The 16,936-nt window shown below is 38.0% G+C and overlaps 3 protein-coding genes across 5 annotated transcripts; 2 read left to right on the top strand and 1 right to left on the bottom strand.

Annotated features, from left to right (window-relative positions):
• The first annotated feature begins 291 nt into the window (after positions 1–291).
• LOC126622306 (protein FRIGIDA-ESSENTIAL 1-like) lies at positions 292–4,373 on the top strand. Of its 2 annotated transcripts, none has more exons than XM_050291000.1 (5): positions 292–762; positions 1,286–1,511; positions 1,671–1,900; positions 1,982–3,549; positions 3,659–4,373. In XM_050291000.1, exons 1-5 carry the CDS (start codon positions 318–320, stop codon positions 3,686–3,688), a joined length of 2,499 nt encoding a protein of 832 aa, XP_050146957.1. In that variant the 5' UTR covers positions 292–317; the 3' UTR covers positions 3,689–4,373. The 2 variants fall into 2 exon arrangements, with proteins under 2 accessions (XP_050146957.1, XP_050146958.1); XM_050291001.1 differs by having other exon boundaries at positions 298–762; positions 1,680–1,900.
• A 4,211-nt stretch (positions 4,374–8,584) lies between these two features.
• LOC126622309 (auxin-repressed 12.5 kDa protein-like) lies at positions 8,585–9,906 on the top strand. Of its 2 annotated transcripts, none has more exons than XM_050291003.1 (3): positions 8,585–8,889; positions 9,025–9,232; positions 9,547–9,906. In XM_050291003.1, the coding sequence occupies exons 1-3, from the start codon at positions 8,778–8,780 to the stop codon at positions 9,584–9,586; spliced, it is 360 nt and encodes a 119-aa protein (XP_050146960.1). In that variant the 5' UTR covers positions 8,585–8,777; the 3' UTR covers positions 9,587–9,906. The 2 variants fall into 2 exon arrangements, with proteins under 2 accessions (XP_050146960.1, XP_050146961.1); XM_050291004.1 differs by having other exon boundaries at positions 8,704–8,889; positions 9,028–9,232.
• Positions 9,907–11,172: 1,266 nt separating this feature from the next.
• On the bottom strand, positions 11,173–16,667 carry LOC126622307 (putative E3 ubiquitin-protein ligase RING1a). Its single transcript, XM_050291002.1, has 10 exons — positions 16,375–16,667; positions 16,157–16,199; positions 15,009–15,067; positions 13,577–13,658; positions 13,301–13,421; positions 13,162–13,203; positions 12,243–12,773; positions 11,951–12,058; positions 11,630–11,839; positions 11,173–11,469 (listed from the first exon to the last, which is right to left on the bottom strand). The coding sequence occupies exons 1-10, from the start codon at positions 16,466–16,468 to the stop codon at positions 11,449–11,451; spliced, it is 1,311 nt and encodes a 436-aa protein (XP_050146959.1). The 5' UTR covers positions 16,469–16,667; the 3' UTR covers positions 11,173–11,448.
• Between the last annotated feature and the right edge of the window lie 269 nt (positions 16,668–16,936).

Raw genomic sequence — 16,936 nt, forward strand, 5'->3', positions numbered from 1 at the left:
CAAAGTTTTCAAGCCCTTTTCATTAGTTTTCCTTTTATTCTAGTATGATCTAGTATTATTCATTTTGTCCCCAAATATTTGACTTTCTTTTTCTTGAATAGAGTTGTCTGTCTGCTCTTGGAATCCTTTTTCTGGAGATTTTAAGGATTTCATGATCGTGATCGTTTATCATATATCGTGTAATCATTTTTAATTACGTACTATTTATATTTAATTTAAAATTTAAAATTTTAAAATGATTTCTGACCGCACAATATACGATAAACGATCACTAATTCCTAGGAGGAAAAGTATCCGGATCCTTTTCCATTGATTACATGGAACATCTACGGTTTCTTCTAGTCCAAATAATTATGACATCAGCACTTCCGGTACCCGAATTGCCATGTGTTCCTTGGCCGACGGAGATCAGTGAAGCTCTCAGTCTCAGCGTCCCCACAAACATCCACACCAAGTCTCACCGTACCAACGTATACAGCCGCGCACTCAGAATGCCTCACAGCCGCGATGACCAATCTCTGAAACCGGCCGAATGCTCCGAATACGATATCGAGGAAGAAGAAGAAGAAGACCCCGAGATGTTAGAAGAAGAAGTGGAAGAAGAAGAGGAGGAAGAGCAGGAGGGGGAGGCGGAGGCGGAAGAAGAGGAGGAGGCGGCGGAGGCGGAGGAGGAAGAGGATATGGAAGACGAAGTAGAAGGAAGGGTTGAAGTGGATATGGATATTTCAGATTCACCAATTCAAGCCCATGATCATCAGAACGGTTATTTACCTCTTCTATTAACCTAGTTTATTTACCTCTTCTATTAACCTAGTTTAATTTTAATTTCTTATAATTTGTTTGATTTTTTTGGAATTTCGGTGTTTTTTGCTTCTTTTGACTTCGAATTTTGATTGATTCTGTAAAATATGGCTTGATTGTAGCAATTCATGTTTCAATGCTGTGCCTTTTTAGCTTAATTGGAAAATTTTAGGTGAAATTAAGTAATGCAATTGGGTTATGACGAATTGTTGTAAACTTGGAACTGTAGTTTGAAGAGTTTGGGAAAAGGTTTCGGTTTGCTTGTTTGAACTTATAGGTCAAGCATTCTACTTGATTCGAAATCCGCCCGTTATTCGGTTCAATCATATATCTAGAAGATGAATGTGTTCCAGTTTTTTAGAAAAATTTAGCTCAAGGATAACTGGATTGTTATTGAATACGTATCAACATTCTATCTCTCAACAACATTTTGGTATAAAAGATGATTATGTGGTTGTTAACAAGGATGCTGGAATCCCTTCAGGCCAGAGAACCTCTGTAGACCTACGCGATGATGGCAACAGTCATCTGTGTAATAGTGAGATTATGGATGCTAAAGCCGCCAGCTCATGTAGCGGGGAAGAGATGGCTGATGCCATCCCGATGAGGGATAATTTAGGTAAGGAGGTTAGAGGTATTGTGAATCCAGAGGATGGGATGAAACAAGTGGACATGCAGCAGAGGAATGATAGAAAGCAAATGGATTCAAGGTGAGGTGATGTGTTGACCCTTTATACGTTTAAAATCTTTTCATTGTAGAGCCAAATCCAATGCATTTTTAATATTTAGAGTGTTGGATTAACATGTGTACCTGGTGGCTAATTATTTGCCTTTTGAACCAAACCTTTACCCATCCCACTAACTGTCAGGTTTTTCAGGTTGGGTGCTTTTGAGATAGGGACCACAATTACATCTCCTGCGGTTGAGACTAGTGATCGAAACAAGCACCCAGCTATTATATGTGATTTCCATGCAAAGGGTTGGTGCATTAGAGGTAGTTCTTGTAAATTCGTCCATGTAAAAGATAATCCCAATAGTTCCCAACCACAACCTGAGGGAGATGTTGCTAATTCTACTAGAGAAGTCCAGCTTGATGAAGGTACGTTGTATCTTCTTGGGTATGGATGTCAAAAAAGTGCTCTCCTATGACGTTCTTATTAACACCCTTCTATTGTAACAGGTCTAAGAGACATTACTGAGAGATCAAGGTCACCTGGTTTTCGTGACCCTCTGGCCTCTTCAAGTGGAAGTGATTTTGCATTTTCTTCACATCTCACATCTGAAAAGATCCGATTTTTGGAACACATAGGAAGACAGCACCAGTTTCATGAAAAGCGCAAGTTTCCAACAGTTATAGGGGAGGAATCAAATGTGGGCGAGTCCACTGATGCAAAGAAATTGCATTCATCCAAAGATGATCCAGGCTTTCTCTCATCGCTTAAGGATATAGAAAGAGATGATCAGACACGAAATTGGCCTGCTGATAAAGATAAATCTATATTTATGAGCGGTTTGCATCCTGAACCTGGATTTTTTTCAAATGGATCTATTTCATCATCAGGCAAGTACTTTATAAGGAAGAACTCTTCACATTCGAGCGGTGTGGGGGAACCAGATGGAATTTGGAGCCAGCATGTGCACCGTGTTCATAGTTCCCCACTCATGAACCTTGCTTTGAATTCAAGCTCAAGAAATCTTTCAACTACTGGCTTGTTTCCAACTAGCCGTATTTCATCTTGGACTGGATTTTCTTTGCCTTCTAGTTCTTCCAATCTCGATGCAAGTCCTCATGATACTCTTAAGCTTTTTGATCGAAGTAAGGATTACCGGTCTTGTACTAGATTACCTCCCTTGCTGAAAAGCTCTTCTCCCTTCTCTAGTTCTGAGTTGAAAAGTTTTCCTGTGATCAGCGTGTCATTGCACTCTGCTGAAATTAAAACAAAAATTTCTTCAAATGACTGGGAGCCATCTGTGCCTTTCCGGCCATCTTTTATTCTTCCTTGTGCGTTTCTATCATCTTCAGGGAGGCAGTATGACCCTCTTCATGACAGCATTGAGTTACCAAAGTTAGCAAACATCTCTGGTGAAACTTCTTTCTATCCTGAAGGGGCAACCGTTATGAATAAATTGCATCAGCAAATACATGGTGAATCTGCTAGTGGGACCACGCGGCCAGCTTGTGATGGTGATACAAACTCTATGTCTTCACATAATACATATCATGAGAAGGTATTAGATAATAGCTGCTGTATACGTGACCATAATTCACCTGGCACTGAAGCAGAGACAGTGGGGACTTCTGCTGTATGCCTAAAAGGAACCATGACTGGACAAGAAAATCCCTTGGGCCTGTCTCATCTCAAAGGTAGTACAAAACAAAACAAAGCCAGTACGGCGTATGGTGATTCTAGACATGTAAGTGACAGTTCTGGACACCAAGAAGACATAAAAGTAGATAGATTTAGAGATAAGAATGAAGTGGATGGTGAACATTTGACAGACGGGAATGTACAGCAAGAATCAAAAGCTGTGAGGAATTTCCGTGCAGCTCTTGTAGATTTAGTAAAAGAATTGTTAAAACCAAAATGGCGTGAAGGTAGTCTCAGCAAGGATGCACATAACATGATAGTCAAGAGAGCAGTAGAGAAGATTATCAGTGCTTTTCAGCCCCATCAAATCCCACCAACCATAGAAACAGTTATCCAATACTTGTCTGTATGCCGTCCAAAAATCTCAAAGCTTGTTGAGGTTAGCCTTTTCTTTTTCTTTAATTTTTGGTGATAGTGTGATGAAGCAGATCTTGTGTTTTGAGCATACAATTGTTCATGGAATCTGACAGCCACTTGTTTCATTGCAGGGATATGTTGTAAAATATGGAAAATCTTGAGATGTTAGGCCAAGTGATTTTTCTTTTGCAAATTTTCCTACACAGTTTACTAATCAGAGGTCATGGACGGTTGGTTTAGTATCCCCTGTTTTATATAATCAAAACTGAGTTTTTGTAGAAAGTTTTTAATTTTTTTACAAGATTTATTCTTTCATAAATTATTTATGTTACTGACAATTCATAGATTGTGAGGTAAATGGTGTCATAACTAGGACTTATCTTAGTCTCTGTTATAAGAAAATGGTTATCATTCATTTCATTTTTATGCAAGGAAGATTGCCTTAGGCTTGAATTAACTCAGCTTGAGGGTCTTTGCAAATTTTATCAGGTGTGTAAATGCTGGTTCTTAGTCTTTCTAAGGTCAGTCTTCAATTCTTAGGTGCTGTGGAGTGAAAAGGTTAAATGAAACCTTTTGGTTTGGGAAATTGGGAATTAATGATACCCATTTTGGACCCTGTGAAGTTGAACTTACAGTTTGTACATTAGTCTTCCATGAGTTAGGATGGATATGTAATTGATCAATTTTTGGGTATCTTGATTCTTGAGTTTACGTATACCTTTATACTGCCTACAAAGCACTTGGAGAGTGGCAGTTCTACTTTAGGATAGTAAAGTGTATCGTTCAGAAATTGTAAATACCTAAAGATGTTTGATTTAAATTTATGAAATTCAAGTTGACATATAATTGCTAGCAGTGTAATTTGAAGTTTTACTCTTCCTCCTCCATCCTCATTTTTTGTTATCATGATCTGTAACTGTTCAGATTCTTCTGGGTAGTGTTTCATTATGTGAAGACATGTGGATTGAGGTACTCTTATTTTTCTATGGCATGCTGTTATTTCATCTGTTATTTCATACTTTGGTAATTTACTCTCATGTTTGATGTGAAGTGTTTTTGACAGTTCCATTCCCATGTTGGCCTATAAGGGCCCAAATCTTTGAGCTAAGGCAGTTTCTTTTCTTTTTTCTTTGTTTATGGAAAAAAGATCGATATCCTAGTACCTTGTTACTTTATTTCTCCTTCAAAAAACAGTTTATTGTCATGGAGTCCTAAAACTCAGATTTTCTGTCGGAAAATAACTTACATATGGGATTGTTGGTGAGGTCTGATAGCTGCAACTACAAAAGCTGTAAAATGAATCATGCTGTAATAATTTCCCATTTTCCCATCTCTAGAATAAGTTAGGTTTGACCAGATGTACGGTTTCTCACCCCGAGTCAAAATTTGTTATCATAAAGGCCTAACAAGTTTCCAAAAGTAGCTTAGTTTTGGTATGATCAAGATTAGGATTAAGTAAAAGAAAAGGCAAACACAGGGCTTGGGAAATGATCTGTAGTGTTAATGTTAGTGTTAGATCCAGGCTGCTTTACATGATGAATGACTTCAGTACGTTAGAAACGATACTGAGATGCCGTGAATCCTGTAGGATATCAGATAACTTCATCTGATCCCGGTAGGTTGAATTATACTTTTTTTAGTTCTCTATACAATGCACTGCAAAGAAGTCGGGACTGTTTATCGGTTTATGGCATTGACTGCTGCAAAACAGATTTGTATTAGTGACTTTAAGTGACCTGAGACTGTTGAGAATCTATCATCGAGTTGTTTATTGATCAGAGCTTCAGAAAAGAAATTCATATCTGAAATTTATTGATTTTTGCTAACTGAAACAAACTCAGGTTATATTGAAGCCTCGCTTCGAAATCTAAGTTTCTTCTCTACTAATTGAATGGACTTCTGATTAGCTGAAATATAAAGAATTGAAAAGAAAAGGAGCTTCATGTCAACGTGACTTCCCATTTTGTTCTGACACTCTATGTGCTCCCTTGATTGGCTTAGCAACTTGGCATTCCTTGCAAGGGAAGAAAAATGATTTGAATATTTTCTTGCCAAACGATGATCTTGGCTCAGGCTTCTCCTTTTTCTCTTGGTTTCTGGATTCTGGAATTGGCTTAGCATATACTTCTGTGCCACCGGTGGTTTCACTTGATCTCCTATTTCTGGTACGTGTTGCTCGTACTGGACCATTGATGCTAAGCTGGTCAGTCTTGAGACGTTGCATTGATTCAAACGCAGTTGCTTTTGGTACGATCTGACCATTCGAGATCAACAGGTCTGCTGGGTAATGCTTGATTGGGTCAGTGACAATGGACTCTGTGTGACTGAACTCAAACTCTGTGTCTTGTTTGTGAATTTGATTAGCTTTGTTAGTAGGAGGAAGGCACTTGGATTGCTGATCCTGAACACAGATGAGGCCCGCGAATGATAAGGAATCGAGTGAATTGCTATCGGCTGCAGCATCCACAGTGATCTTGTTTTGCAGGCGGGCTGCCATTGCTTTGATGATGATGCTTTCATGGTTCCAAGCTTTCCAGGTTCTATATATACACTTCTGGATAAGGGCAGCAGGTGTTGATTTGAAGTTTTGAACTATTCTTTTTTGTCTTGCTTGTTTATTTTTCACTTCTGCTGCTCTTGCCGTATTGTGTCAGCCATGATATACTCTTCTCCTTCTATTATTTTGGATGGTTAGGCAGCTTGGAAAGAACGAGATATGATGAGAATATTTCGAATATTCAACATAGTTTTTGTGATTCATCAAATGCGTAAAATTTGAAACTAGCCTTTGATCTATTGGTATCTGTCTAGTTTGAGAAGTTTTCAAGTTCGACTTACATAGATGACAATAATGATTTATACTTGTGATGAGTTATGATACCTAGTTGCGATACCTAGTTGCGGCAAGTTCTGTTGGGGTATTTTCGAAGTTTGACTTGCATAGATGTCGAGAATGATGTGTATATGTTAGTGATGAGTTTGATACATGGTTGCGGCTAACCTCGTCGGCAGGCAACTTGTAGCCTTGTAGGTGTTTTTTTTGGGTATGGGCGTGGATGATACCAAAGTAAAAACAAGGTTTGGACTTGGTTTGTGGAAATTATACTTATTGTGGAGTGGTTGTGGGTGTGGCCGGACGCCGACTCCCACCAAATCTGTTGTTAATCTACAAAACCTTAAAAATAAAGATGGCTTCGAGATTTCAAGGAACTTTTGTCTGGTGCTTTTGACCCCTACATTAATTACCAAATTTCCTTTAAGAAGCTGATGTTATCGAGGATGGCATTAGCAATGTTAATAAATTAGAAATGCTAAGGGACTAACCATCACGGGGTCCAGTGGTTGTTGACGAATTTCAGATCCGTATTTCACAAGGCATGCCTTGGGTTCGATTCCTAACGCTTGTGAATTGCACGATGGTAGTTAGCAAGAGGTTGAAATGCCTCTATGAGTTTTCTTAGCCCTCAGAAGAGTGGATTGTCATGGCGAAACAACTAGTTGGTCCCCCTTTTTAAAAAACAAGAAATTCCAAGGGATTTTCTCCGAGAGGAATTCTTCATGAACTCTTTGTCATATCACAGTTTAACGTCCATTTTTGTGCCAATATTATAAAACATTATATTAAAAACATGAGGTGGCAGAGAATCTATAGAGAGCTCCATTTTTTAGAGATTCGTCTTAGAATTTCTCTAATTAAATCACCTACTAACGAACTAAAGGAATTATTTTGTTGGTGGACTTGACTTTGTCTAAATTGATTGCTACACAAAATGATCACTTCACAGGATTTGAGTATTTCGTCAAAAACTTAGGTTGGTTGTTGGGCCTTGAAACCGGGTCCATTTTCTGGACTCGGGAGGTGGATTCGGATCCGGAAGGTGGGTCAAAAACTTAGGTTTGATTGTTGGGCCTTGAAACCGAGTCCATTTTCTGGATTTGAGAGGTGGATTCGGATTCGGATTCCGAAGGTGGGTTTTGGGCCTTAGGTTTAGTTTGGAGGGAGAACAACACAATCTGCCAAATGAAGGGATGACCCGATCGTTGCAGCTGTATGAATCCTTGAAGATGCTCCGAGACCGTTATCTCTTCTAAGTTTAAGAAAATCATATTTCAATAATAAAGAGGATGAAAGTAAACTTATCCTTCTAATCCTATTATGAGTTTGGAGAGAATTAGAACCGATAAGTTTCGTTTTTGAGTAATTAATCTTTTACTCTCTATTTGGCCGTAATTTTTTTTTTCTCGCAACATATCTCTAAACTTGAGATTTATGCAATCCAGTCGAATCCTATGTACCAAAATGTGTCGAGAACATAGCTAGCTACACTAAGTATAATAATATTGGTAAAAAGTTTTAGAAAAAAATTTAACAAATAATATATTATTACACTTGACATACAAGACGTGTTTCCGACGTGCTGAAAAAATTTATCGCACCAAACGAGCCACTGACAAGAATTGAGGGACTTGTTGGAAAATACGAACCCAATCAGAGTTTCCCACATGTCAGTCTGACCCATGTCTCCATCACTTTGTGGGCCCCACATTGCTCTGAGGAATAGGACAAACTTTTTAGCATTGAGCGTACACTTGTGAAGCAAATCCCCAGCTAACTTACATTTAGACCTTAGGTGGATATTTTATGGCGGGACCCAATTTTAGCAAGTCTTCAGTCTTATCCATTTCCTTCGTCCTTTTCTCCACTCTCATTTTTCCTATGGCCACTCACCTTCACAATTATCGTTACCCTACGCACTACATCGGATAAAGGTAATGTTAGATAGACTAAATTTATAAACTAAAAAATATAGAAGTTCATGATTGAATTATTAAATATTGATTAACACAATCATTTTTTATTGATGACATATTATTTAAATTACAAATTTTGCTTATAAATTTAGTCTCTTTAGTATTATTCTTATAATCTTTGATTCAGTAACAATGCCGTCATTCCAGGTGGAAGTAGCAAAACAAAAGATAACAAAAAGATAGTGTTATATATAGACTTATTTTTGTTTTTAAAATTGATTTTCCTTCGTTTATTATATTCGACAACTGAAAATTAAGACGATATAAGAAAGTAAAATTGAGTGTATGAATTACATAATTTTTTAGCAAAATTTTAATGGGAGAGGAGATATTTTAGCTTCAAGTTGTATTATAAATAGCACCATCTAGACCTTAGACCTTTAGATAGAGAGAGAAGAAAAGAAGAGAGGGAGAGAGAGAGAAAGAGAGAAAGCAAAAATGGTTCTGCTTGAAAAGCTTTGGGATGATATTGTTGCCGGACCTCAGCCTGAACGCGGCCTTGACATGCTTAGGAAGCCGGCTCCTAAGCCCTTGAATATCAAAGCCAAAGGTACTACAATCATTCTCTGGGCACGACGTTCGTTCTTTCTTCGTCGATCGTTGGCCCTTTTTAATATGTTATTTGCTATGGATTCAGAGTTTTTCACTTTTGGGTTTTAATTATTATTAACTTGGTGATGTGTAGAAGTGGAGGGAGAGTCGAGCAAGTTGACGATGCCGATGAGCCCCGGAACACCAGGTACCCCAGGCACCCCAGGCACACCGGCTTCCGCTCGTGCTAAAGACAACGTTTGGAGGAGTGTGTTCCACCCAGGTAGCAACCTTGCCACTAAATCCATGGGCAACCAGGTTTTCGACAAGCCACAGCCCAACTCTCCCACTGTCTACGACTGGTATGTATACGTAGCCTAACCCTAATAACGCACGCATAGAACTAGTTACAAATTTTTAATCGAAAAAAAAGAAAAAGAACCGATAGATACAAATATGGATACTATAAAAAAAGAACCGATAGATACAAATATGGATACTATAAGTACTGTGATTATATACGTAAAGTTTGTGACCAGTTCTATTTGTGCGTATTTCGAATATTAACGTAAATAGATCTAAGCCGTAGATCGAGGATCTGTTTGTTGGGTTTAGATCTATATGGTTTGTTGTTGCGATCATGGGTTAACCTTTTATGTGTGATGTGATCTCACAGGCTCTACAGTGGCGAGACCAGGAGCATCCATCATCGTTAAGGTGACGAAGAAACAACTGAGCTGACCAGCAGCCAGTCACCAGGGGCTGCATGTAAATAGTGTATCTGTTCATCTCAGTGTTTGCTACGTGCCCCGATGAGGGTTTTCTGATGGCAATGCGATTAGGTATCCTTTTGGATTTTGTACTTAGGGCTTTCTTCCAAGAGAGCTCACTGTCTTGGAATTATATGTGAGATTGTCGTATGAACACTTGTGCGGTGATGATTGTTGGGTCAGATCTACCGTTGGATGGTTGTGAGGAGTTGCTGTCGTGTTTTTGCTATAATCAAATAAATAAATATCTTCTGGATGTTATTAAATGTTATGATGCACTCAATTATTTGGTTTTATCGATCACCGGATTGAGTCATTCGAATCCTTAAAATCTAATTTAAGGTTAAATTTATTATAATTTTTAAAGGAAGTTATGTTTTTAATCGGTAATTAAATTTCAAAAGTTCGGATCTTTTGATCCGATGATCTTAGTGGAAGAGATCCGATTCTGATTTTATCTATCCACACGAGATTAGAATCCAATGAGGATTGAGGACGACTTTATACGCTTAAATACATAAATACGTCATCATGGAAGTATTTCAAATTAATAGCTTATTATACAGAAGATATTAGATATTTTAAATCTTTTTTAATATTATAATATATGGTATATAGTCCTCGTATTGTTAATAATTTGGTCTGTCCATGTAAAGGGACCCACATGTCTATGGATAAGGAAGGAGAGAGGATTGCAATTGAGACGTTACGTGAGGTTGGTGAGTGGGGCCCATTGGAAAGTGACAAATTATGATACATTATCTTTTATCATAATCAATAATGGAGTCACTAATCACTATAGTTCATATAGTCCATAATAAAATGGAATCATGGAAATGGGAGATTCATCTATTTCTTTTTGGAGGTAGATTGTCTGTCCTCCTTTTATCATGTTTTTATTCATTATTTCCTATTTGTGCAACCATAGTTAAATTACGTTAACATGTTTTATTATCTTTATAAAAAATTAATATAAAATGTTGACGTGATTTAATTATGATCGCACAATGTAGGAGATAAAGGGAAGGGCATGGTAATGGGAGGGCAGACAATCTGCCTCCATTCTTTTTTGTTCCAAGGACAAATTAGGTGGGGGCTAGGCTTCGTTTTGGTGCGTTGGATTGAATTGAAATGTTGCTTGCAAAACAATTTACAAAACCCGTAGATTGTAACGTCTCGTCAGTAAGACAATATAATAATACATTTCATTATTGGTGGAATCATCAAAAAGCTACTGTAACGTTTCTCGTCAATAATACAATACTTTTTTAACACCCCCCCGCACATTGTATTATTGGTGACGTCCTGCAACGCATGTAAATCTCTCTCGTTGTTGAGTGATTAGATTGGATTATATAGAAAATGAATTTTGAGAGGGAGGGAGCGAGTTTACTTTCAACTTTGGGATACTGCCTGATTGAAAAGACTATTTTACCCATACCTATTATTCATTCTCACACACTCCTCAATTTTCGATCATAAGATTGAATAAAATGAAGAAGAACAAACATTTAATAAGTGTACGCGAGAGGTAAAAATGAGGTTATAAATAGCACTACCCAATTCATATTATATAAGTACATAAAATAACAGTTGAGTTGGTAACAAGCTCGGAGCATGACATGGCGATTTGCATCTGCATCCAAATTGCTCTGTACTTGGCGGCGAGTTTCTAAAACAGACACTCTCTTCTATTCAACAACATATGCCAGCAGCTGGGTGATCACAATAGACATAAAAGGAGAAGGAGAAGGAGAAGGTAGAACCACTTGTTTTCAGATTTCTCGTCATCGTCGGCTTCAGTTCCACTACTTCTGATATGCCAAAATCTGCAAAAATCATACATACAAATACGCACAATATTAAGAAAGTAAGGAAATTTTTAAAAACTTCTAGACTCTCTTTCTTGATGCGCAAGCCTTCGTCGCGCACAAGTTTCCGCTATCTCTATTGGTCGTGTGAACTTTGAAAGAAGTGCTCACTGCTCACCAGATAGCCAGGAATGAGATTGTGAGTTCTAAGTTCTGCCAAAGTTTCTTCTTCTTTTAAAAGTTGCAGGTTTTCTTTGCTTGAATCCAGAACAAGAGACTTGGAAATTTGAATATTGGTGGCAGTTGAATGACTGAATTCGGCATGCAGCTCTTTCACCAAGTATATTTCAACTTCTTCAGCTTGACACGCCGTTCGGAGAGCTACATACTGTGTACAAATAAAACCAGTTTCGGTATGGTGATGAAATCTTCGGAGATCCGAGATTGTGAAAAAGCCATCAAATGAAAAAAAAAATGCAACAAACAGCTGAAGGATCACCTGACATAGTTGTCCAACTGACAGAGTAGACCTGCAGCAAAGATACGGCCGCTGCAAACTTGGTATTCTTTGCTCATCCAAAGACACAAGCAGGAGGTGGATGTCCAACTGAAAGAAATGAGAAAACGTTTGATCCAACCATCTCGGTACTGAAGCAGATTGCCAGATAAAAAGTCTAAATACACATCATATATACATAGCGTGTGTGAAGGAATGATCTCAAAAGGCACTGCTCACAGTCCCCTATCACAGAAGAGTCATGACAAGATCGTCAGCCTAAACTCTAGATTACCTCGTCATCATTATCTCCTGGGTTTCGAAGATACTCTACCAACTTAGAGAGACGGATGTTCCTGGCATTTTTACCACTGCCACCACTTGTACTGCCATACCGTGTATGACTCCGCATGCCACCTTTTCCCCAGGAAAGCCTCTCTGAGCTGCCAACACGCCCCACAGATGCACCCAGAATCTCTGATTTGTTCATTTCATAATCATTTTCATCATCACTATCTGCATTAGCAGCTGCCGATGAGGGCTGATAATATCGATCTCCTCTCCATCTTTTGGATCTCTTCGGTCTTGGTTCTGTGCGCTCATCACCCGAAGATAAATCTCTACCACAATCATCACCATTTACATCCTCATTGTCATTCGACCCTTGATGTTCAGCAACATTTCTATAGCTCCTTCTCCCCCTCGCATTTCGATAGCTACCCCGTGATCTCCTCATAAATGCAGCTGCTGTGGCTTTAGCTGTTGTTCGTTTCCTTCCTAGTGCCTCGGTTTGCCGTCGAAATGTCTGGGCAATGGAAGCTTGGATCTGTGCAAATAAGCTCAAAGATCAAGGGCCCGAAGTAACAAACTAAGAACAAAAAGAAATCTCTATACAGTTCCACTAACTTCATGGTGACGAGTAACACCTAAATGATGAAAATGCGATGATTCTAGTGTAATACCTTATTATGTACAAATTGCATTGTTTTCGGTAATGAGACACAGATGAGACCCACATACAAGTAGATAATCAAGTCTTAACTAAAAGTTTCAAGGAATGACTGTTCCAGGGTTTTACAAAACCAGAGAACTCATCAATTGCATGAGAAAACTAGAATAACTCGCCGTTTGTTATTTTTCTTTATTTAGGGTTAACTTCCAATTAAACCATATACTTATTAACCCTAAAAGAAACTTGAAACTTGAATAGTCACCTGCTTATTGCGAGCCTTCTCCTCTTCATGAAAAGCCAATTCCTACAGGAGGTAATCAACCGTCAGTTCTCTCAGTTATAATTTAACTTACAAAAAACAAAATTTACAGTTGAGATGTTGTAAATCAGCATCGTAGTACCTCTTCCTCATACTTGTCAATATCCGGATATATAGCTGCAATTAAGGAGTCGTAATTTGGGTCATCTCTCAAAGAGCGACGACTTGCACAATGGGTGCGGCAGGCAGGGCATTCATTGTTCCTGCAGCGAAACCCAGTTACCAGTATTGAGAAGTAAAGCCACAAACTCAAATTTTCTAATACTTTGTGAAATCCTCCAAACAAAATCTGTATGACAAAAATAACTTGAACGTTCATTTGAATTAAAAAGGAAAAAGTAATAGTTTGAAGACATACCCCAGGCGCATGGACTTGTCAATGCATTCCCTGCAGAAGCGATGCAGGCATTCCATCACTGTCCTTGTTTTCCGAATGATCCCTATAGATACCAATCGGTAAATGAATTTCTTTTCTTTTCCAATGTACGAATGTAAAAGGGACCAATGAGTACTTTGCTTGATATAGTCTGATGAATTGTCTCAATATTTAGAAAAATTCCAATATGAACAAAGAACTCTTGGATGTGAAAATTCTCAATCTTTGGACATTAATTTCAGCCTGCATAATTAACATAGATTTAGACCGTCCAAATGGTTTTAAGTTATATTGGCACATCAATAAGGCTGCTTGTGTTTATCAGAGGAAGATATTCAAAAGATAATATAAAATTTTAAGGCTTTAAATATAAAGCTGAGGATATAATTCTATTTCTTCCATTGAATTTACCATGACATAGAAACTTATGTACTTCCGTTAACAGAGTTATGGGCCAAAAAAAAGAGAAAATAATAAATTTGACAGCATTGATGCTTTGTTGAGCTGAGATGACTGTCTTTCAATTAGTATGTAACTACCTATGAGCTACTATCATGAAAATGTGACTCTGCATGTGAAAAGAGTAATTCTGTTGAAGAATGTAATCCATAAATTCTAACATCTATAAAAAAAACCTAACAACTGCAATTTTAGGGAAGAAGATGTAAGTACCAACTCAGAGTCGCCACAGAATTTGCAAATATAACTCTTAGATATTTTTTTGGATAAAATATTTTACAAATTACACAAAAAATTTCTGTCTTTAAATTATATTCTTGTAAAAAGAAACAACCACAAACTTCTGAGAAAATAAGACAAATATTGAGCTCTCTACTATACCCAACTGCAAATTTTATGCAGTATAAAAACGTTAACAACAACAACAACAACAAAGCCTTTTCCCACTAAGTGGGGTCGGCTATAAAAACGTTAAAAACAAAAATTTTCATGTTTATGTCAGCAGAGCAAACACATTGATAGTGGGCATGGGATTTCTCATAAGGGTTTATGGATAGAGTTGAAACAGAAAACAGCGGAACCAAATATCACTAGATTCACAACCCTGTACTGGTAGCTGATGTTTCGGCACTGACAAAGTGGTACATACAATACATGGTTTCGGACAAGTTAAACAAAACCAATATTTCTGACTTGTATGCAAGAATTTTTTTAGACAAAGGCATTTCAAGATATTCTAATATCAATGCTGCAACACAACAAACGACATAAGCATGCGAAGTGAATATGATGTTCTAGAACTGAACTATCAACTTCCCTTCGATAATAGATAATAAGCTTTACTCTATGCTGGTACCCAACAATATTACCTTTTACAAAAAAATAGAACCAGTCAAAAGGCTTACTTGCCATCTTGATTCAGTTATAATCCAAAATTTAGTATGCCAAGACATACCTAAACAGATGGGGCACTGGACTTCTTTCCGAATTTCTGCCAATTTCACTATGACAAATCTGTGCATATTACCAATAAAAAGAAAAATTAGCATAGAGCGGATGTAATGTATAATATGTCGGTTGCCCTTTGTGCAAGTTTTTATTTTTGCACGCTTATAATTATACAAAGAATGAAAAATGTGTGCACTCCAATTTCTCAGAGGGAAATACTGTAAGCATAGCCAACCCCACCTCGAGCCATGATCAGATAAAATAAATCATTGATCATTTTATAATACTGATTTCGTCCTCAAGCATAAATCCATCATTACATGGAACTTTTCATACCATTTCATCAGCCTGGACAACACAAATGCATATCGAAACTAAAACATAAACTGCTGCATGTTGTGGGGTTGCATTTTGCAAGCAGCATACAAATGCCCAATTCAGCATGCATATTGACGTTATTGCCAGCATTGTTTACCATATCCCAAAACGAAAATAAGAACGTTAGTTGCTTTCTTTTATAAACATGGCAACAATTCTATCTAACGAGTAAAAACTAGCAAGCTTGGCGTGGTAAATATTCTGTAAGTAAAACACTTCTATGTGGAAGTTTAGCAGAACAATGAGAACCCAGTAGAGTAAGCAGATTGTTTGTTCCTTCAGCCAAGCACCAACAAGACTGAGAGAGTGAGAATTTCTGCTCGAAATGACCCAACAATCATCGAAAATTTTGACAAGAAGCGAAACGAAAATGATCAGAATCTGCAGCTAATGAGCAAACCAGATTGGGCAACATGCTTGAACCACCCATGCACGATGGAATTTGAAGCTCGAATTCAAAAGATCCAAAACCCAACTCCACCAACCTTCTTCCCAACACAAACACGGCAATCCATCCCAGAAAAACAGAAGAGAAAACCCACATCAACCCAAAAGCCATTGCTTTCACAGTCGCATACACACGTCAATCCACCCAGCTCAAACCCAGCAACCGCTCGATTACCACAAACAAAACAAAACCCAGCACGAAGATAAGCATGCAGATCCCAAATCACACCCAGCATTCAAACATCAAACAGTTACACAATAAACGGAAACGACCACCAAAAACAGAAGAACGAGAAAAGCAATGAAGATAAAAAGAGAGAAAAAGCTCACTCGTCTTTCTCTTCGGTGCTCTGCGACGGGCTTCGATCGGACTCTGAGGAGCAAAAGGGAAGAGAGAGAACAGATGAAGCAACAGCACAGAGAATCAGAGAAAACAAAAATCCAAAAACCATGTGAGGGGGAAGAAACGTGCGAGTACGGTGTTTGTATATGCGGTGGGTTGGAAAAATCTAGAGTTGGGTTTGGGCGTTGGGAGAAATAAGACGTACCCTCTTCGTCTTGCGGCGTTTCGTGGCTGTTTTCGCGGTGGTTCTGCGGAGGATCATCTTCCATGGCCTCATGGGTGCGCTTCTGTGCCGGCATTGCTCTGGTTTGCAGCGGAACTTTAGCAAGGAACGGAACCGTTGTGAGTGAGGTAAAATTGTTAGCTGATTGTGGTGCTCTCGGAGAGAGGAGATAGAGAGGTATGAAGGTGGCGGTGGTCGGCGGTAGTGGGTGGTGGAGTGTGGCTGACCAGAGAGAGGCGGAGGGGCAGAGGCTCGTGGTCTTACCGAAAATTCTTCTATTTATAAAAAATAAAATAAAAAATAAAAAAAATAAAAAAAGATGGAGACAATTCAAGCTTGGGTCTTCAGTTAACACGTGTATATGCAGGGGTAATATGGTAAATATATCTTACTTTTTTGCTTTACTTTTTTGTTTTTGTTTTTGTTTTTTTAATCTTTGGGTTTACGTTTAGTTGCTGGCAATTCCTGGATTTGTAGTAAAAATAAAATCATAAAAATTAAAAATTAAAAAAATAAAAATAAAAATAAAAACTCTCTAATAGAA

This window comes from Malus sylvestris, chromosome 5 (genome assembly GCF_916048215.2).
Source record: "Malus sylvestris chromosome 5, drMalSylv7.2, whole genome shotgun sequence".
NCBI classification, from domain to species: Eukaryota; Viridiplantae; Streptophyta; class Magnoliopsida; order Rosales; family Rosaceae; genus Malus; species Malus sylvestris.

Bases quoted from the DNA above. Each gene is read 5' to 3' on its own strand.
- LOC126622306 (XM_050291000.1), top strand. From the start codon at position 318: ATGGAACATCTACGGTTTCTTCTAGTCCAAATAATTATGACATCAGCA. The intron at 1,901-1,981 runs GTACGTTGTATC...CTATTGTAACAG, and splicing joins AGAAGTCCAGCTTGATGAAG to GTCTAAGAGACATTACTGAG. The intron at 3,550-3,658 runs GTTAGCCTTTTC...GTTTCATTGCAG, and splicing joins AAATCTCAAAGCTTGTTGAG to GGATATGTTGTAAAATATGG.
- LOC126622309 (XM_050291003.1), top strand. From the start codon at position 8,778: ATGGTTCTGCTTGAAAAGCTTTGGGATGATATTGTTGCCGGACCTCAG. The intron at 8,890-9,024 runs GTACTACAATCA...GGTGATGTGTAG, and splicing joins CTTGAATATCAAAGCCAAAG to AAGTGGAGGGAGAGTCGAGC. The intron at 9,233-9,546 runs GTATGTATACGT...GTGATCTCACAG, and splicing joins TCTCCCACTGTCTACGACTG to GCTCTACAGTGGCGAGACCA.
- LOC126622307 (XM_050291002.1), bottom strand. From the start codon at position 16,468: ATGCCGGCACAGAAGCGCACCCATGAGGCCATGGAAGATGATCCTCCG. The intron at 13,422-13,576 runs GTATGTCTTCAA...GTTTCGCTGCAG, and splicing joins GACAAGTCCATGCGCCTGGG to GAACAATGAATGCCCTGCCT. The intron at 13,204-13,300 runs GTACTACGATGC...TACCTCCTGTAG, and splicing joins TTGACAAGTATGAGGAAGAG to GAATTGGCTTTTCATGAAGA.